This window comes from Ceratotherium simum, chromosome 4 (genome assembly GCF_057802395.1).
Source record: "Ceratotherium simum simum isolate JZ-2026a chromosome 4, ASM5780239v1, whole genome shotgun sequence".
NCBI classification, from domain to species: Eukaryota; Metazoa; Chordata; class Mammalia; order Perissodactyla; family Rhinocerotidae; genus Ceratotherium; species Ceratotherium simum.
In genome coordinates this window covers 72,288,926-72,310,541 of record NC_141903.1, presented here as the reverse complement: position 1 = coordinate 72,310,541, position 21,616 = coordinate 72,288,926, and the positions used below count along the sequence as shown (strand labels likewise).

At 40.9% G+C, this 21,616-nt stretch overlaps 2 protein-coding genes across 4 annotated transcripts in view; one reads left to right on the top strand and one right to left on the bottom strand.

The window, feature by feature from the left end:
* ERAP1 (endoplasmic reticulum aminopeptidase 1) overlaps positions 1-21,616 on the bottom strand; it is a 114,541-nt gene that overhangs the window by 82,211 nt on the left and 10,714 nt on the right. For all 3 annotated transcript variants that reach the window (XM_087430008.1, XM_087430007.1, XM_087430009.1), the window contains exon 2: positions 8,694-8,790. The gene's annotated coding sequence lies outside the window, so the exon portion shown is untranslated. The remainder of the gene's footprint in view (positions 1-8,693; positions 8,791-21,616) is intronic.
* Positions 11,539-21,616, top strand: part of ERAP2 (endoplasmic reticulum aminopeptidase 2) — a 49,519-nt gene continuing 39,441 nt past the window's right edge. The window contains exons 1-3 of the mRNA XM_087430005.1: positions 11,539-11,608; positions 13,487-14,185; positions 17,848-17,986. Of these exons, the coding sequence (XP_087286131.1) occupies positions 13,629-14,185; positions 17,848-17,986 (696 nt within the window). The 5' untranslated portion in view covers positions 11,539-11,608; positions 13,487-13,628. The remainder of the gene's footprint in view (positions 11,609-13,486; positions 14,186-17,847; positions 17,987-21,616) is intronic.

Below are 21,616 nucleotides of genomic sequence, written 5' to 3'. Positions count from 1 at the left end.
CCTTGGGATTCTCTCAATTGTTTTACATAAATATTTCTTCTTCCAAGACCCACCTGCACTATCCCCTCACGTCTCTCTTCTTTAAATCCACCATTTTGCCTTCATCTTGGCCCATCACCTTCCCATTCCCTGCATGCCCTCCTCAGGCTCCTCTCCTGTCTAAGTCCCCAAGGTTTTCCCCAGTCAGTCTCATCTTCCACACCCTCTCACCCAGGTACCTCTCTCGGTGGCACAGCCTCTATACCACAGCCTCCACGGACTCCAGTCACCGGCTCCACTCCCTCCAACCACCACCAGGCTGGCACACACTTTTCTCCCTCATGCTGCCAGATACCCTGGGTCCTGCTGCCCCTCACCTCTGGTACTATCTTCCTGCCATCGTCTTCACCTTCTTGGGACCTGTCACATCAGCCCCAGACCCACTTACCTCTGTCTTGATCTCAAAGTCCTAGTCTTTTTTTCTGCTGGTCTTTCTCTTTGGAGTCATGGAACTCTCTACCTTTTGCACTTAACTTTTTTTATTTGCTTCTTTTTAAAGTGAATAAGTTTAAATTTTAAAAAGTGAGACACTATGAAAAAATATTAAGCAAATAATAGTTCAGGTAGGGAAAGAATATGAAAAAAACAATAAGGAGGGTCCTTCTATGACTATTGTTGAGATACTGAGGATATATCGTTAGTACTTATAAAAATATAATGAGTTAAGCAGTTGTTATCTACAGTTTGCAGAGAAGGAATTTGAAGGCTCAGAGAGGTAATTCAGATCACACAGTTTATAAATGGCAGAACCAAGGACTGCACCCAAAGCTGTCTGATACCAAAGTCCATTCTGTTGGGTACCACTCCACATCAGGGTGTACAGGCCAATTATATACAGTACTCTGGAATTTAAGAAATGTAGAATAGGATTCTTGAGCTTCAGGGTTCAAATTATGATTCCCCCTACCCACTTGCCATTCTGGAATGCACTGCAAAGTTCACAGATCACAATTCCAACACCAGTATTGGGTGTGTATATTTAAGATAAACATCTTTTTTTCCTGCTTAATCCATCCTTCATACAGCAATCAGAGTGGTATTCTCAAAACGCAAATTGGATTATCTTACTTCTTTGCTCTGTACCCTCCAGTGGCTTTCCAATGCACTTAGGAAAAAATCTACAAGGCATATTTTGTGGGCTTATCTCAAAAGCTAAACTTCTATCCTATTTCCATGTGCCTCCTTCAGAGTCTCACCCTTCTGTCATTTCCTCACTTTTCCCTTGTTCAACAATATGTTCTAGTTTTTTCTACTGTAATAAAACCTTTTCTTCAACCATTTCTCCCCCCATCCCCACCGCCCCCAGCCACTGTCCTGTTTCTCTTCTTCCTTTTAACAGCAAGCTTCTGGAAATAGTAGTCTACATTCTCCATTAGCTGTGTTCCCTTCGTTAACCACATACATATGTACTCTCTTAGCTCTTTGTAGCGTGGTTTCAGCCTGTGCCTTCTCCTGAAGCTAAATGGTCTCTCAGAGGTGTAATCTGAGCCACCCAATCCAATGAGTTTTTCTCAATCATCCTCCTCACTCATCTTTCCTTTGCTGCACCTGATCACCCCTTGGCTTCTGTGTCATGTTCTTGGGATCCTCCCCACTCCTCTCTCTAGCTCCCTTTTCCTTTCCTTGTCCCCCTAAATGTCCCCTCCTCTCGTTGATCTGCTTTTTCTCTTAGCAGACTATCCACTGTCATGACTTTATTGCCTCTTTATGTGATTTCCAACCCTGAATTGTTCATGAATTTCTATTCACATTTCTAACCACCCACTGATTTCTATGTAGAAATTCTTACTAGTTCTTCAAGCCACATACCATCAGGCTCCAATCACACCTGCCACTCCGCTCTAGTGCAAACCCTTGATTCTAAGCAGGCAACTTAGAAATCTCATCTCTTAAAAAATAAATCCCATCTCTATCACTTTGCTCACTTGGTATCACTTCCTCATGTACCCTCTTCCCCTTTTCAATTTCTCTTCATTCTTTGAGGCCCAGTTTATATTCCATCTTCTCCTCAAAGCCTTCCTTGACCCCAGGTATACTGTAAATTCTATATAATACATTCCTAAGGGCAGAGGCCATGGATTAGACAACATTGTATCTCTCTTTGTATTCATTTCCATCTCCCCTTCCTAAATCCAATACTTAGTAAGCTTTCAAAAATGTTCCTTGAGCATATAAAGGAAGAAATGAATCAAGGAAAGACTTCAAATATTTCGGGAGATAGAGAAGAAAACGTAGTCTTGGCACACTTCTTGGTTCTGCTGGGAATAATATTTACATAGTCACAATATGTAAGTGTACTTATTGATTTTCAACCTTTGGAACTGACCTATAAGGAAAAAAGCAGAAGATTTAAATGTGATTATATGACAGGTTGTAAATATTATCTATTTTAATGCTTTAAGATCTGGTTGATAGAAGACGGGAGTGGTAGTGGGGAGGAGAGATGGAGGAACACTGGGGGACACTAACACCCGCATGTGGGAGGCAGTGGAGCTTCCTGGGTCTGGATTCAGAATGTCTGGTCCCTCTGTCACCTAACTGGCCTTATGACCTTGGGCAAGTCATCCCCCATGCCCCATCTCTTAGTTTTCTCATCTGTAAATTAGGAATGATAGCTCATAGTGTTGCTATAAGGATTAAATAATTCATGTAACATGCTTAGAGCAGTGCCTGGCACATAGCAAATAACCAGTAAATTTTCTTCATTGTTTTCTTATGTGTTCGAGTGTGAAAAGATATTGTCCAAAGACGATGGAATCAGAAATGTAGGTTTACGTGTATTTTACAAAGATGTAAAGGTAAGAGAGGAACTAAAATAAAAGTAACAAAAAAACTTGGAGTGGGAGGGGAAATTGAGGAAAGTAGAAATGAACTAAATCTTCATATTTCAAACCAGGGAGTCAATAGACCGTATTATAAGATACAGTGGTCCAAAATATTATTTAGAATTAGGGAAAGAATCATCAGAAAACAAAACAGAGAAGCTTGCAGATGATTGCTCCTGGGAAGTGTGGCTGGAAGCAGGAAGGGGTAGGGAGAGGTTCTGCTGGTTTTCATTGTAACTTTTCTACTGTTTGATTTTTTACCATGTGCATATATCACTGCGATTTTTAAAAGGTGGAAACATTCATACACACACACGTATTCACATTTACATGCACACAAGATGCTTTAAACAGGGGCAAGAGTTGTTTCACTCCCTGGAAGCACCCAACATGGCACTTGGCCAAAATTTATACACCACCACCATCTGTTAAATGAATCATGTTGCCACCTTCACCTGCATTTAAGTAAGGTTTGGTGGTGATTTGACACTGTTACTTTTCAAAGCAGTAAGATGGCCTTATTATTAATAGAGTAGCTGAGCTGAAAGTTATTTAACTTACGCCAAATATGTCAAACCCAAGCATCTGTGTTTTCCTTCTTCTCTAAAAGTAACACTCAGCGTTCTGAGCATTTCAAGGAAAATGAATGTGCATTGAAAATGACATGTTTCTCAGTACAGAAAAGATGATAGTGGAAAAGTCTCAGGTTTACTTTCCTACCTTTTGTATGCCTCAGGTTGGTACAAATTGCACAAAAATATTTTGTGATAAATGATAAAAAGAAGTCACATTTCAGCTGTGGTAGAAGGTGTTTAAGTTATTTTACACAAAATATAATTGTAAAGCAAAATGTTAAAAGTCAATTAATTATAAAAGAGACTATGTAAAGCCTTGGAGGGATACAACACTTTGAAAAGGAATTCTACTTTTCAGTCCAGTTAATTGTATGTGATGTTTGGATTTAGGTCTCTTGAAGATGCAAGTTCAATAGCAATTGCCTTAGAATATTGAAAGGATTTGATAGGTTGTAAAAGGGAATAATACTCTTTTTTTCAAAGTGGTTTACTTAGCTGTAGGTTAAAACTATAAAAATTTTCTTATCAGAGGTCCAATTTATAGAACTATGTGTGTGTTCAGTGGGACTCTTAATGACAGATGTATGCAAATCAAAGCTAGTAATCTGGAAGACATTTGGGAATTGAGCAGAGATCTTAAAACATTAAGAACAAATTCTGAACTAAAGATAATACGTTTAGTTTTTTTTTACCTTTTTTGCTTTCTCTTTCTGGTATATTTTTATGGTCTTTTAGTCAATAATTAACAAGAACAACTGCTGTGATGAGAGTCTGGTCCCTGACAGAATGCTGGGTTCCTTCCCCTTGAACTGACCTGTGATCTCCCCATCCTCCTTATATCTTCTAAATGAGTGAAATTCTTATCCAAATCATGGGAAAGGCCTCTAAATATTCTTACAGACACAGGAAAATCACTCAAGATCTGCATTTTGTAGAAATTTTCTATTTAAAAAATGTGATTAACTTGAAAGCACCCAACCAGGACAGGTTTGAAGAGAGATCCAACTCCTCCATTTCTAATGTCCTTACTGTCATAATAAGGCTATACTTCCAAAGCATAGTTATTCAAGTATCCAAATTAGATTTAGTAGTGGAATGCTATGAGTTCTGAACTTAGTCCCCAACTTCACATATCAGAAATCCAAGCCTACCTAGAAATCTGATTATCCTGGGTCCGGGGTGTGCATTAGAAAAACGTGCCTAATTGCTTTTGGGATTGTGTGGTTTGCCACAGGATGTATGTTTGCCTAAATTAGCACTGTGGCAAATGACTCTCTGCAGTTACACTTGTCACCACTAGATGAAGCTACCACTGCTTTTGCTCTCTTCTCTCAAGAGAATTTGTTCTGTGTGGCTACTAGATGACATTGATGTGGAATTTAAAATCCTTAACTAGGATTACTCAAAGTTGCTTTGTTCTGAGGGTAAGAGGACCAGTCTATTTTGCTAATTTCAATAAAATTCAGAGAGCTATGTGTTAGAGTGCACATAATTGGCCTTAAGACTGTAATCCATGGCTTCTCTAGTTGATAACTATTTAAAAAGATATACCCATCATCCCCTATCTACGCTGACTAGTTTTATACAGTTATTGGCTTCAGGAAGGCACAAACAAGGGACATCAGTAGAAAGAGAAAGCTTCTATTTCCTCTTAGATAAAAAATAGGAATCAGCCTGCTCAACACATTTTTAAAAGTATAACTATGAGCCCACCGACTTTTACTTAGTTTACAGATTTATTAGAGTGTAACAGGTGGATCTAGAATTTCCATAAAAGAGGGCCACAGAAGCCACAATTTGGCTAGAAGAAGGAGCTGGGGGCGGGGCTTGTTTGTAGCTGTATTTGCACATAAAGAACTTGGTCAGATGATTCTCTGGATAGTTCAGGGAGACAGCTGAAGGAGGTGATGTGTGTTGGGTTAGGGAAGGCCAAACATGAGTTGAGTGAAAACTACTCAATCATCTGACTATCAACTTTGTGGAGCTACTGTAAGGTGATCAGACATCTAGCTAGATTCCAGTAAATGAAAATGGTGTCCAAGCAAAAGGTCTAAGAAGACACTTTCTGAGGCTTAGGGAAGTCTATGAGGGGACAGGGGCAGTGGGTAGGTCCTTCTACTTGCAATAATGGCACACTATGGAATTGGACCAACTCTCCCACTGAAGACAACTATAAACATTGACAAGATATAAAAACATCTTTAAAGCATCAAAGACTAAGAATTACCAAGCCAAGACTCTAGAGAGGATGGAAATCCAAGAGGCATTTAAAGATGCTTTTGCACCAGGGGTGTTTGCAGGTTTGGAAGTAGAAACTGAGAGGCTTAGCTAAGCTTTTGACAACCTCACAGGACCAAGGGAGGCAAAATCTGAGTTCAAGACCCGCTGAGAGTAACAAGAAAGAGGAAAGCAGCCACTGACATCCAAGGGCTGACCTAACACTCACAGCCAGGCCTTGGTGTTCTCCTGTTGAACGTAAACAATTTCACAGAACATCACCATCAAACAAGACCGCTTTGCGACTGTGATGGATGAAGACAAAAATAAACTGACTCCATAATCTTGTCTGAACACAGACAAAACACGAACATTGTCCAAGCCACAAACATGACCAAACACCTCCATATCCTGACTGACTCATATGAGTGACTGCTGTTGACCCATTACAACTTTAGCCTTGGTCCAATCTTCCCTCTTTATTAACATGCCCAATCATAGAATTACCCCCGCTTCCGGGGAACATCTAAATTGAAACAAAACTCTGCTTCATTAAGCACCCCGTACCCCAAATCACCTAACCCATCCTATAACAAGTCCTTTCTAACACCTTTCTGAGATGCCCCATGGTTCCCTGTGGTGTGCATTCTCCCTTCTGTAATGAGTAAAAAGACCCAACTTATTTAAAAATCACTACTCACTTTTTTACCTACTTGGGTGGTGGATTTTTTTTATCACTATAATATTCTTGAGCTTTGTGTGGAACACAGTTATTTGGAAACAGTGTGATCCCTTCGGATCTTGCTTTTAAGATTTGTTAGACAGACAGAAGCAGTGCTAGGGTTAATTGTTCCCCCCTACTGAGGAAGACCCCTCTGGACTCTGCCTCTTGGCCCATTCACCTTGAGGTTTTCCAGTCTGACTGGTGGACACAGGTCCTTCACATGCCTCTGTGTGGGCACCGGGCACTGTTACCTCTATCCTTTCCAGTGGTTCAGTCTCCGGCTCCGGTTTTCTCTGCACCTGCGCGTGCTGATCAGTGATCAGCTAAATACTCAAGGGGAACCCTCAGCAGATCTCCAAAGCGTTCTCTCTCTCTCCCTCTCCCTGCTTTCCTCTCTCACTTCCTCTCTCCCTCTCTCCCCCACTCCCTGCAGCTCCGTCCTCTCTGGTATTCATCCTAGGAACTCGAGACTCCTTGCTCTTCCAGACTGAGCTGCATCTCCTCAACTCAAAAGGTCCCCCGGGGCTCTGCCTCAGGTCTCCCTCCCTGCACAGCTGCGTGGAACCTCTCTCAAGGCAGTAAGCTGGGACAGTTGCAGGCTGACCATGTTCGTTTCCTTCTCTTTGGGGATCCCTGCCTTCAGATGCCTCATAATCATTGTCTCGCAAACTGTCTTTTGTCCATTTTTTTGTTGTTGTTTCAAGTGCGAGGATAAATCCTAGTCCCTACTCTGTCTTGGCCAGAGTAGAAGTTCTTGTAGACTTTTAGGCTCAATCTTTAAGTAGTGGGAAGCCAAGCAATACTTATTCGGTTTAATTGGTTTTATCAGTTGAAAGCATAAACATTTTCTTTCAAAATAAAGTATTTAACAAGCTCAGAATCATTCTGGTTTATTTTGCAACCATTTTTCCTGTTTGAAAATATGTCATTAGTTATTTAGGTAATCTTTAATTTGAAAATGACAGAAGCTCCAGAATTTTTCATTTGGCTATTAAATAAAAATTTGAAATGTGGTACAATTTCAGTTGTCTAATGTCAGGTTTGCTTAATATTCTGTTCTACTTTAAAAATGTAAGATTTTTATCAGTGCATTCTTCTGTTTTTGTTTTTAGTAAATGTTGTGGAAGGTATGCTCAAGATACCAATTTTTGCAAAACCATCTTCCTGTCTTGAACTTCTGACATTAGGCTGTTTTAACTTTCCACTGAAACTGAATGAGTTTAAAAGAAGCTATAGAATGCATTTACTAGGTAAATTCCAGCCCCCTCCCATGTTTTGCATAGGGCCTGGTTCTTTATTCTGTTAGAAACTTCCTCTTTTTTTAATTAAAAATTTTAAAACCATATTATAGACTTTGACTCTATTTTATTTGAAAATGTACAGAGACATAGCAATAATTCTGTGAAGTAGTCTCAACAGATTTTTAGAGAGCCTTCTGAAAAGAAATAAAAGGCAGAAAAGAGGAAGTGGTTTGTAAAACTAAGTTGGCTGGGGATTCAGGGTGATAGCACTGAGTATAGACAAAGGCCAAGCTGTGCCTGTAGAAAGGGAGAAGGAGATTCAGTAACATTTCATGTGTTACAAGGCCATTTGTCATTTTGCTTATCTTGAAATCTCGCCACCTGCAATACAGGCAGCATTAGGAAATAATTTTTAAGGGAACTGAGTGCCTGAAATAATGTTCAACTAGCTTCACTTGCTAATTATTCAGCTTGCAGCACTTTAGAAGGAACAATCTTGAAACAGGTCTAGAGTTGAGGTTGAGGATAGCTGAAGGTAACAACAGAAAGTAAATAAAAATTTGATAATAATGGAGGAAATGGAATAAACTTTGTATAGTACCCACAAGAATTCAAAAAGGTATAGCAACCTGGGGTTATAACATCTCATTTGCCTCAAGGGCAGCACTTTATTACAACCTAGCATAATCATGATGATTATTATAAAGGTAACTGATGCATAGCAACAACTTTAAAGTTTATGAAACATTTATAAACTGTTTTCCACATATTATCTCAAATTCCTTTTGAAATTGACAATAATCCTCGGTAATAATTAAGGAAAGTATTGCCTCTAACTTGCAAATGAGAAAGTGACTTATTTTAAGAAGATGATTTTGAGTCATCTTGATTCTAGGTCCAGTTTGTAATAAAAACTTGAGTCACTAAGACTCCAATCTGTTGAGAACACCCTAAGCGGATAGAAATATTTGAGAAAGATTTCCTTCAAAAACTAGTAAAAATCTTTGAACATTTTGACAAATAAGTCAATTTTAAGTCTTTGGAAAATTCTCTGTAACTCATTCACTCTCACCTGTTTGTTGAGGGCCTCCAAGGTGCACAACAGTCTGAGAGGCGCTGGAAAGAGGCGGAGGTGCAGTGTTTGGCCCCGAGCCTTTAGGAGTTGATAACTGAAGGAAGAATATGAAGCACAAACATGTTAGCATAAGGGAGGGGCCAGTAGAACTGACTAGACAAGAGCCTACGGTTAGAGACTGGACAGGAAGCATGCGTCACTTCCAAGGTGGCTTCCTGGAAGTGGCATTTGCCTTCTGATAAGTAGGTTTACACACGGGACACTGAGAGAGATGTATTGCACATAGAATGGCAGCCTCAGTAAAGATGAGGAAATGCTGGGCTCGTCCAGAAATGGAAAGTTCTCTGACCTGCCTGAAGCATGGAGCAAGCGTAGGGCAATCTGAAAAGAAAAACTAAAAATATTGAAAATGCATTCACCCGTTCAGCAGATATTTATTGAGGGTCTCTTATATGCCAGGCTCTGCTCTAGGCTCCTGGCATTCAGTGCTGAGCAAAGCAGACAAGTTCCTGCCCGGAAGGGGCTTACGTTCTAGTGGGGAAACACATAAACAAATCAGTCAATATACAGTGAAGTATCAGGAATTGATAAATGCCAAGAAAAAAAATAAAGCAGACTAAGGGGATAGACACTGGGTGGCGGTGGGGTGGCTTCAGGGAGGAGCGCTACAGTTTCAGACAGAGCCAGTGAGGAACGTCTCTGAGCAAGAGACAGTTCAGAAGCTCAGGGTGAGGTAGAAGAGTGAGACATTCCCTCTCAGTGAATTCCCTAAGCAACAAACATCCCAAAGCTTATTCTCTCATCAGGAAAAAAAAGTTAGAGACCCCTTTCGGTGAGAAGTAGTTTTAAATAATAAGCTATGACGTCACCTGGACCCTGCTCAATTTTCTCTTCTAGGATTCTGCGGCTCAATCTGATTGCCCTGTTTCTTCATTCTCCATCATCACTTCTGTTCTAATGGGCAGAGGAGAGTTCTGAGAACACACAGACACGCACACAGCTGGGCTGGGTCCTGTGACAAGGAATGTCACAGAACTACCGCCAGCTTCCTGTACCTCCTTCACCCCTTCCTTCCTCCACTGCAGAATTAGATTTCCAAGAATTAGCCCGTGTGCCTCCTCTTCTTTGTCCCCTTTTCCCCACGCACCTGTTTCCAGCCCCCCCTCCCCACCCCATGGTGTTCCTCTGACTACATGAAATGTCTCTCTGAGGGACTCCATTCAGCCTTGTGCCCCTGGCCCTAGGTGTAGGCTACCTTCTTGACTTTTGCTCCTTCAACTTTATCAAATTGTTCATCCAGGTTGAAATGATAAAATATAGAAAGAGAAAAGAAATTAAGACTTGAGAGTTGACTAGGATCTAGTCATAGCAGCACTTGAATGTGGAGCCAAAGCACAGGTTGCAAATTGAAATGCACAGCAGGACAAGGCACAAATACCAGTGTACGAAGAAGGTCAGTAAGACAACAAGAGCCAAGCTTGTCATATTTCACTCTAGAATAACACTTGTGTGGGTGCATTGTCCTTTAATGCACTAGAATCTAAAGAGAACAACCAGACAGAGCATGAAAGAGTTCATATGGCCCATAGGCAGCCAGATGTTGGCCCGTGGTCTCCACGTGAGGAACTGCTACTCCGTGTGAACAGGGGGACACCATGGAAAGGTTTTGAGCAAGGGGGTGGTATGACCAATCTGGCTGGCATTGTACAAGTGGACCTCAGGGGCAGGTCTTGAGAAGGCAGCTAAACTTGTTTGAAGGCTGTTGTGAGGAGTAATGAGGGCCTGGACTGCTTTAATGACTGTGAGGATTTTTTTTTTAAGTTGGATAAAAAGAAATTAAAAAGGAAGAATCAGTAGGACTCGGTAACAAATTGGAGAGGACCAGAATCAAAATAATTATATGGGCCAATCATAGATAATGGAGGAAGGCTTGAAGCAGATGCAGTAAAAGCAAAAGGCAGTGATCTGGGGAAAGAAGACATTGTTTGAGTTGTTAGCAGAACACCTGTGAAAAGACAGTCCCTCAGGCTGTTGGATTGCAGCAGCAGAAGCCTGGAGGGAGAGATCAGGAGAGAGAAATGTGGGATGAGTGAGGATAAATGAGAAATCTCTACACTTGAACACACTCTCCTAGGGAATGAGAAGACAGCAGAAGACAGAGGTTTCGTCTTTGTGGAAGGCCCATTTCCAGCACGGTGAGGAAGAAGAGGCCCAACTCAACTTGGCAGATAAAGAGAGACAGAGAGACAGAGACGAGGGTAGGGGACAGTCCGTTTATGCCCAGGAGGCAAGAGGTTACAGACATGGAAAAGCTAGGGATAATCACCTCTGATAAAGGCCATAGAGGCTGTCTGAGAGGCCATTGGTAGCCTTGAAGTGATCTTTTCAGGGGTAGATGGACAGAGGTCAGATTTTATGGCAATAAGGACTCAGCACAGTGAGGAATTCAAGGTTCTGTCTTAAAATAACTCGGCATTTAAAAACCCCAAGTTTTTGGTTCTGAAGGCTTTACACCTGGGGATAAGGGGATGGGGAAGATGAACAGCAGGAGCCGCAGACACCGAGGTGCTGCAATCCTACCCTGCCCCGCATGGTGTGGCTTTCACTCTGAAGCCACTTGTTAATTTCTTGTGCTTTTTGGACTAAAGCTTTTGTCTTAAACCCCTTTTATGCCTCTGTATATGCTAATGAACCGGCTAGTGCTTTAATCAGGAAGTATGCCAAGCCCTGAGTCTCAAAAGAAAGTGAAAGAAAAAATAAATTCCCCTTCTTTCAAATCTACAACAGCGTGGACTAAGGTAACACATCAACACTTCTCTTGAATTTGCCTTAAAATTGGAATTTTTCGGTGAGAATAATGACCTGAACTGAAGGTATAAAACTACTGTACTGAGGAGGTCTTATAATCTAAGGTGAGGATCTGGGGAAAGGGGCTCAATCTGGCACGACTGTGTTGGAAAGTATGTGCAGCTAAGGACAGGACGTGAGTTAAGAATCTTTCTGTTTAACTGACTCACTTTCCTTTGGAGGTCTTTTAGCCTTTCCCAAATTTTTGTTGCAATTCTCGTGTTTTCAGTCCAGGATGTTTTGTTCGCTGCAACGCTACCGCACGTACAGTGCGGTGTAATGGGAAGTCTGTTAACCCAAGGATCAAAGAGCCGGGTTTTAGTCCCAATTCTGCTTCAAACTTCTGTGTGATTTGGGGAAAGTCACTCACCCTCAATTTCTTTGTCTGGACGCTATGGACTTGTACTAGCTGGCCTTTAAAGTCCTTACCAGCTCTAAAATTAAAGACTATCTGAGTAAATATCAAGGCCTTTCTCTCCACTCTTACCAAAAACATACACCTTTCTTTGAGTGTGTCTGCTACAAGTGCAGACAGAGTTACTCCTTAATTTAGGCCAGAGAATGCAAGTTATATAACCACAATAATAATTTAATATTTAACATTCATTATGTGCTTCCTGTGTGCTGGTTGCTGTGCTTTGCCAAATTCTTCACGTGAATTATTGAATCCTCACAATCTGAGGACGGTATAATTATTACACTATTTTATAGGTGAGGAAACTGATGCTCAAAAAATCAGGAAATTTGCCCAGGATCATTCAGTAAACGTGATGGTGTTAGTGTTGGAATCCAGGCACTCTGATTCACAAGCTCAGGACTAACAAATAGGCAATTTTATTTTTCAAACCATCAGAAATTCAAGCTAATAGATCAATTATGGTTTCATGTTTCAGAGGGTCTTGGCACACTGAGATTTGGTAGTAGTAATTTAGTGCTTGTCTAAAAAAGAGGAGACGTGTTGTTATTTAATCATTATTTTATTCTTTTTCTTTGTTTCTTTAACAATACTTGTTGATCTGCATTAACATTGCAAACTGGAAAATTGAAGTAATTGTTCAGATAATTCTGAAGAAGGTGTTAATGATAAAAAAGAAAAGAAAAGGAAATCATTCATAGGTTTAAGTTGCAGCAGGGAGGAGGTAAGTAGAGGCAAGTGGCAGGGTGGGAGTTAGAGTTGAATCACCTAAATTAACTATGTTGTTTGTCCTAATTTTGCATGTTTTGTAGTGTTAACCTTCTACTAAGAAGAAATTGTCTTAGTTCTATGTACAGAGGCAATGAATTCAGTTTGACTTGTGTTTTCAAAGGTAGGCTCAGATGAAGAGGACCAAACAATTTTTAAAATATTCTCAGTTAGAATTTTATAAATTCAAATTTTATTTACATGGCTTTAGATATGTTGGAAATAATCCGAGGACAAACACTTAGCTTCACCACCATCTTTTACATCAGCAGCCATAGAATAAGGCTATTCAGGCAGTGTTCTTTATTACAAGAGGTAAAGTTCAATGCCATTAGTAATAGTAATATTTGGTATCCAAAGAATATAGAATATTCTTCACAACTTATTAAGACAAAATAGAGACACCTGTGCAGTTTACTTTCAGGTGTCCAGGCACACTCTTAAAATAATGTAGCCAAAAGTTAAAAACATTCAATATGTAATGACTTTATACATCTGCCTTCTGCTTGTTACATAGGAATGCAGAGGGGATTCTATACATGCAATTTTAAGGCAGAGTCCTTTCATTTGAGCTCTAAAGGACTTTTATTTGTAATAATCAGATCACAGCTCAATTTCTACTTCATTTTGTGGATATTTGGCCTGATTCTGACGGAGACCAAGTTTTCCCAGTTCACATATATGCTTTTATTTTTTAAGATTTTATTTATGTATTGAAATCTTTTTCTTCATGCTATAAATGGTTTTTGTTCTCTTCTAGATTAAATCTATTTATTGAAACATATTGTTCAGATCCCGTGTGACACAACTGGAGCCAACACAGTGCTGTGAAGAAGTATGAGATTTAGCCTGGATATTAACTTGTCTTCTGGAGAATAGATTTAGTATTCCATTCTTCTGCAATGGTTAATTCACGCAGAAAACTAATATTTAATATTTACATAGGATTTTACTGCTCAGCAATCATCCTGTCCACAATATGCATTTGTTCTCAGTTCTCAATACCATCTACTGATCAGTTCAGTAAGGACCCTGGGGCTTTCCCAGTAGCCACCAATGGGCAACCATTTCCTTGGTGTGAGCTAAGGCTCCCCAGTGTGGTCACTCCCCTCCACTATGACCTTTTTGTCCATCCAAATCTCACCTCCCTGGACTTTGTTGCATCTGAGAAGATTGAAATCTTGGTCAGAGATGCCACCCAATTCATCATCTTGCACAGCAAAGATCTTGAAATCATAAATGCTACCCTTCAGTCAGAGGAAGATTTGAGATACAGGAAACCAGGAACAATGCTGACTGTTTTGAGTTATCCTACTCATGAACAAATTGCACTGCTGGTTCCAGAGAAACTTACGGCTGATCTGAGATACTATGTGGCTATTGACTTCCAGGCCAAGTTAGCTGATGGTTTTGAAGGGTTTTATAAAAGCACGTACAGAACTCTTGATGGTGAAACAAGGTAAGATGTTGTCCCAGCTGTTTACAGTTTCTTGTGATACTTTCCGTGTGGGGTACAGCTCTTTGCCAGGAGTGTGCTTCAGCAGTCATTTATGAAAAGCCCAATAACTGTGGGAAACTCAGAAAGAGAAGCTCTACCATTCCTAAAGAAGATCGCAGTAAAGATGGGAAGACAAGATGCAGGGGCATAAATAGCTGGAGGGAGAATAACTAGGAGGAAAGGCCAGTATGTGACCGTGATAAGACAGATATGTTTATCTGCTAGGGGAAAGGACGGTCAGTAGAGACAGCTGAAATAGGGAAAGCTTCTCAAAGGAGGTGAGTCTTGATCTGGGACCAGAAGGAAATGTGAGTGAGATTTGAGTTGAGAGAGAGGATGTGAGAGCATGTACATTGCCCACAAAACAGCATGACTCAAATCCAGGAGGCAGGAACAAGTCAGTTTGGAGAATTGAGAAACATGGTCTATTCCATCAGCTCATGTTTATTAAGCACATGCTATGTGCCAGGCACTGTTCTAGGCACTGAATGTATAGTGGTGAGATAAGGACAGGACAAGAAAATAAATTAAATGAACAGGACAAATGATAAATGCTATGAAGGAAATAAAATAAGTTGCTATAAGAGAGAGTAAGTGTAGCTGGGGACTGGGAGTAATCTGGCTGAGTGGTCAGGGAAGTCCTTGCCGAGGAGGAGCATTTAAACTGAGATCTGAATGTTTTTAAAAAAGAAGACGATCATGAGGTCATCAAAGGGCAAAGTGTTCCCAGAAAAGGGATCAGCAAGTGCAAAGTCTGTAACTCAGGAGCAATTGAGAAAAGAAGGTCAGCGTGGCTTGAGGAGAGTGAGCAAGGGAGAGGAGTAGAAAGGGGTCAGATCATGTAGAGACTCAGAGCCTCTTGTAAGTAGTTTAGGCTTTTACTCAGGTGCAAGTGGAAGTCATTGGAAGGTTCTGGTCTGATGTATGCTTTATAAAGATCAAGTGTGTGCTGAGGGTACAATATAGAGAGGAAAAAGTAGAAGCAGAGTAGTCATTTAGGAGGTCAGGCAAGAAATGACAGTGGCTTGGGCCAGGCTAGTGGTGGTGCTTATGGAGTGAAGTGATTGAACTTGGCATTTATTTTGGAGAGTAAAACAGAATTGCTGACATATTGGTTATGTAAGGCAAGAGAAAGAGAAGAATCAAGGATGCTTCATGGAGTGGGTGATTTGGTTGTCCATGGCTTGGGTCCATCTGGGAGGGAAGAGGAGTCTGGTTTCAGTGCTCTCCTACCTTTCATCAACTGCATTCAATTGCTAGTTGGAGAAACCCAAGTACAATGGCTTAACCACATAGGGGGTTATTCTTCTCGTGCAACAAGAAATCCAGAAGTAGGGCAGCTCAGGTTTGCTACAGTGCTCTTCAGTGTTATCCAGGACCCAGGCTCCTTCTATCTTTCTGCTCAGCCACCCTTGGCATATGGCTTTCCTCCTAATACAAGACGATTTCTGCACCTTTAGGCATCAAGTCCATATTCCAGGCAGGAAGAAGAGGGAAATAGGGGAGAGACAAAGGGAAAAACAAATGTTCCAGCTCAGTCTGACTCCTTTTACAGAGCTTTCCCACCCAATGACTTCAACTAGGCCAGAACGAGTCATATGCCCATGAAGTTGCAGGCGAATCTGAAGAAGAGCTTCTTTTATGTGGACACATTCCCTTCCTGAACAAAATCAGGATTCCACTAGAGCTGAAGAAGGGAATGGAAATTGGTAGGCGACCTGAGTGCTGTCCGTACATACCTCTTCCTCCCTTGCCCTTAGGTGCTCTCCCTCCCTTAGGTGCTCGCTGCCTTCTTGGGGCTCACAGGCCCACCCCACAGTCCCAGCCATCCACTTAGGACAGCACTTCCCGGGCCCGTCTCTTCCCCCTCCTTGCAGCCTCAATTTTCAGGGGCCTGTTCTCAGGTCCAGCACAGTATTGGATGGGAAATTTATCAACTTCTTTTCACCTAGGCACCATGTGACCAATGATGGCTATTTTTATTTTTTCAAGTGACAAAATCTCCACCTAAAGGAAATACATTTTAAGGATATCATTTTGCGAGGTGTGGGAGCTGAAGAAGGAGACTTTTTGAAGTAAGACTTGGAGGACTTTCCGCGTGCCTCCCATAATGAACTGCAGGCTGTTTCTGACTCTTCTTATGATTAACTAGTCAGCTCTCTTCATACTCAGTCACCCAGTAGGTCTAACATGTAGGATGATTTGCAGGACAATGTCAACTGAATCTTATGATCTTTCTCTCTCTCCTTCTCTCTCTCACACACACATATACACCATGTGACACACAATACACACACACATACACAACTTAACCTAAAATACAAAAATAATTCAACAATAGTTCTTTGAGAAGCAGGAAGTCACTACTTTGCTTGCAGAACTAAAATCAATTGTTGCTTTTCCAAAGTAAGACTTACTCTAACCAAAATTTCACATTAGTGAAAATCATTCCAGGCACTTGGAAATCCTTAAGTTTGTAGGACCTACTAACAAATCCAAGCAACACCCCAAAAACAAATCATTTAGATCCCCAGCCTCACTTTTCCAGCCTGTATTATAGAAATACAGTAAATTGAGGCAAAATTATCCCAACAGCCCCTCTTTTTTTGAAAAGCCCCTCTGGCCCTTCTCATCCTTTACCTGACCCTTAGCTTTTCTACTCTCCCCTCCTTCTCCAATCAAAATCTCCATATTTGCTTCTTAATTGAAGCTTTAAGTCCAAAGAATAAATCTGTAATTATACAATTTCAGGCATTATAAGGTGATGGGGCATAGAGATTTGTCAGAGGATCTATCTACCTGTTATAGTCTGAAGATATAATATAATGTCAATATATATAATGTCAGCAAGCAGAGAGAGCTAGAAGTGTTTAGGGGCTTATGTCCCCTGTGGAGACCCTTGGCCAACAACCACACAGGAATCTGAAAGCCCAGCTTCTTGCCTCTAGTAAGGGAAACCGGAAGGTGTAGTTTCCATTCCAGAGCTCCCCGGGGATCAGGCTGCAGCTGGGAGCTGGCCTGGCTTCTTCCTCTTTCCTGTCCTGTGTCTTCACTTCCTTACCTGTTTCTCTTGGCAGCATGTTCTTAATAAATCAGGGTCTGCTTCCTGGGAACACTACCTAAGACATCACTCATATACAACTATTATCATAGATAATTATACAATTATTTGTATAAATGTAAAATTGTATAAATATACAATTATTCAAATGTCTGATTGAGGCACATATAGGTTTGGAGATGGTACTAAACTACTAATTTCCTAGTCGATTTTGAGGTCAAGTTGACTGGGCATGCCTATCTCAGCCATTTACTAGCTAAGGATGCTGGTAAGGTCATTCAAATTCTCTGAGTCTCAATACCCTTGTCTACCACGAGCACAAAGGAGATCATGTAAGGAGAGTGCCCAGCACTGTGCATTATTCATGATCAGCATCTACTAAACAAAATTTTACCCTTGTTTTCTTCAAAAATAGAGTCTGGATTCACTAAGATTATAGTTTGAGAAATCAAACATATTACCTCCAGGTTTGGTAAGCTGTGTTCTGAAGGTACAAATTTACTTCTTTTTTGGTTTCACTTGTGTATTCTGGCTGGGGGCGGGGGGATGCTTCTTTTTACAGAATAATCGCAGTAACTGATTTTGAGCCAACCCAGGCACGAATGGCTTTCCCGTGCTTTGATGAACCACTGTTCAAAGCCAGCTTTTCGATCAAGATAAGAAGAGAGAACAGACACATTGCACTATCCAACATGCCAAAGGTATTGCCATTTTCAGAAACTTTGGGGAATTGTTCTCAAGTTGAGCCTTGGTCTTTGTTGTGGTTGTTTCTTTTTTAATATTTCCTTTGTTTTCAGGACTTAAGCCACTAATTTGTTGTTATTCAATCTATATATCACATAATAACCCCAATCCGTCTAGATTTTAACATCATTCTGTTTGAGGCATTGTTACATAAGAAGCTTGCTTTCTTTCTTTTTTTTTTTTCTTTTGGTGAGGAAGATTAGCCCTGAGCTAACATCTCTTGCCAATCCTCCTCTTTTTGCTGAGGAAGATTGGCCCTGAGCTAACATCTGTGCCCATCTTCCTCTATTTTTCAAGTGAGACACCTGCCACAGCATGGCGTGATAAGCAGTGCACAGGTCTGCGTCCAGGGTTCCAAACCCGCAAACCCCAGGCTGCCAAAACAGCGTGCACGAACTTAACCACTACGCCACCAGGCTGGCCCCAAGAAGCTTTTTTTTTAAAAAAAGAACTGATTTATATTTTATTTGTGTTCATATGGAAACAGTGTTCTTTTAAATCAGTGTTACTTGGCCAGCGATGTATTCAGAATCACCTAGTACAGCGCTTCTCAAACTTGAATGTTCAGACGAATTGTCTGAGGATCTTGTTAAAATTCAGATTCTGATACAGTAGGTCTTGGGGTGACGCTCAAAATTCTGCCTTTTTAACAAGCTCCCGGGTGATGCTGCTGTTAGAGATCTAGAGAACCCTGCCTGGGCCCCACCCCAGGAAGTTCTGATCTAGTCATCTGGGATGGAACTTAGAAATCAGTTTTTTAAAGTTCCACAGGTAGTTCTTGAAATTATTTATGAAAATTATTTATTCTAGTTATACACTTTTTTAATTGAAAGAGACCTTTGAAAACTTTTATTTGGTTCATATTTGTACTCAAAATACAGAGACTCTGAAAGTCACAGTAGACCCTGAGCCTCATTTGATACTTCCTTACTAATGATGTGCTTCCTATTTGTGCTGTTGAACAAGATGTAAAATATTTCCCCGCTGCTGCTTGGAAAGTAGGAAGAAAATAGAGGCTCTCCTGACGGTGCTTCAGCAGGATGAGCAAGCGCGGCAAGCAGCCGGGTCATCACAAGTAGCAAGTGGCCTGCCCCATTTCCCTCTCTGCCTTTCCCAGTGACTGGCTTCTGTGGATGAAAGGAAGGAGCTGATAAGCTAGACACCGAATTTCCCAAGATTACTGTTTAATTCTGGAAACAATAGTTTCTCTGAAATACAGGCAGAGCAGATCAAGGGAAAAGGGGCAACACTCCATGTGACACATATCCCACAGTTTTTCCGCGATCATACAGACAGCAATTCAGTTAGCCTACTCATTTTCAGGTAACATTATCTGCTACCTTAACTCCGAGTCTTCTTTCTAACTGAATGTTCATTTAAGGGCAGTTCAGTCTCAATCATGGCAGCTTTTTATTAATATAATTTTTCAAATGAACAATCATGGAGGGTAAAGTAAAAATACAGTTAGTTAAAGCCTATTAATTAAAATGTGATGCAAACACAAATTACCATTTTGTTATTATATTAGAATTTAAATTTTCTATCTTCAGAAATCTCCAGTAACTTCTTATATTTAAGAAAAATAAGTGAACACTTTGAAAATATTTTATACAGCCCTGAATCTTTGTGTTGCCTCAGTTGACTAGAGCAGTTCTCTGAATCATGTCTTTTTCAGCAAATACTGGCTTAGCTTTCTGCTTCTCGTTGACATGCCCAACCCAGGCTTTCATGGTTAGCTGAAAAGGAGAACTGAAGTAATGCTACAGTCATACTCTCTGGATAATAATTACAGCACTGAGATGGGTTATGGATTGATGGGAAGCAGCAACATATACGAAGTTCTCAATTTGTGTAGTTAAGGATACAAGATTTAAGGGAAGTGAGGTGGTCACCTAAACACTAACAGAGGGAGCATAGCGTTTGCACGTTTCTTTGTCCCCCTCATTCCTTAAGGGAACACACACCTGCTGGTAACACTTGCTATGCAAGTAGAGTCCTGCCAACACTGAGAAAACAGCTAAATCCTTTCTAGCAACAAGTGCTTTATACTTGGAGCTTACATCACCATCCTGGAAGAACTTACGCTAACAACCCATACACTTCCATTTAAGGCCATGTTAATCTACGTGGGTCACTCCAGGTTCCTGAACAAAACTCAGCCTCTATGGGCTATATCTTCATCTGGGGGGAGAATTAGAGGGAATGCCCATCTGTCTCCTAACCTTCTCTGCCACCAGCTGTCCAGTGTGACAGAGTCTCATTTCCCCATAGTCCCACAGCCTTGCATCCTCCTCCCCTCCTCTCTCTACATACTTGACTAAACGGTTTGCTGCTGAGTTTGATCAGAAGACTATGATCATAATGTCCTCTCCTTAGTCCCCACCATAACCCTCCCCTCTGCTAGGAGTATGTACCCATAGAACTCTTGTTAAATCAGACTCCTTAAAAAGGAGATTGCTGTTGGGTAAAATTATTTTGTTAAATAGAGGTAAAAATTGCAGCCTTATATATACTCCTCCCTTTCTTAGAGTATTTGGTCAGTGTCTTCTGCCTTATTGGAACTTAGGAATTGATTTTTTTGTGTGTGTGTGAGGAAGACCAGCCCTGAGCTAACATCCGACGTCAATCCTCCTTTTTTTGCTGAGGAAGATTGGCCCTGGGCTAACACGCATGGCCATCTTCCTCCACTTTATATGGGACGCCACCACAGCATAGCTTAACAAGCCATGCATCAGTGCATGCCCAGGATCCGAACCTGCGAACCCGGGGCCACAGAAGCAGAGTGTGTGTACTTAACCGCTGCGCCACCGGGCTGGCCCCAGGAATTGATTTTTTGATAGAATTCTGTAGAATTAAATTCTGTAGAATTTAATAGCACAAACATTTGTCATCGAAGTAAACTAGGCCGTTTGTGGTTAATACTTCAAGCTATTTTCTCTCACCAAACTGCAATCTTATCCAAACACATAAAACATGTTCAATAAGCCCTGGTTAACACTGCCAAAAGCCTGACATCTTGAAATGAGTGGGCAGTGGGGGAGAAGCTCGTCTAAGAGTGGTTACCAACTGGAAGAAAGTGGTCTTTTCATATTAATGGATCTATATCCATTCAGTATATATGGGCATTGTACCATGGTGGAGACCATCTCTGGGACAAGATATCCAGAGCAAATGAAGATAGAATTCCGTAATTACTCAGTGAATTTGATTGATGCAACTGACCAGTCTGTAGGCTTAAAACGTTTTGCTTCCTCAGTAGGTAAGCAGAAGCTTAAATTACTAAGGACCTCCTTGGCCTGACTGCTTTCATTGCTGAATCAATGAAGCAAAGATAAAATAAGACTATGACTCAAGCTGTCACACAGCGAGTGAAAGAATGTGCAATGTCTTTGGAGTCACAGTCACATCCACATCTTGGTCTTGACGTGGAACTAGCTGTGTGATCTGGGCAATTCAGTTAACATTTCTGAAACTCTGTTTCCTCACAGGTGAAATAACACCTACCTCACACATAATTAATAAAAGGATTAAAAGATAACGCAAAGCATCTGGCATGATTTTGCTTCCTGTTTCCTTCTGCAACAGAG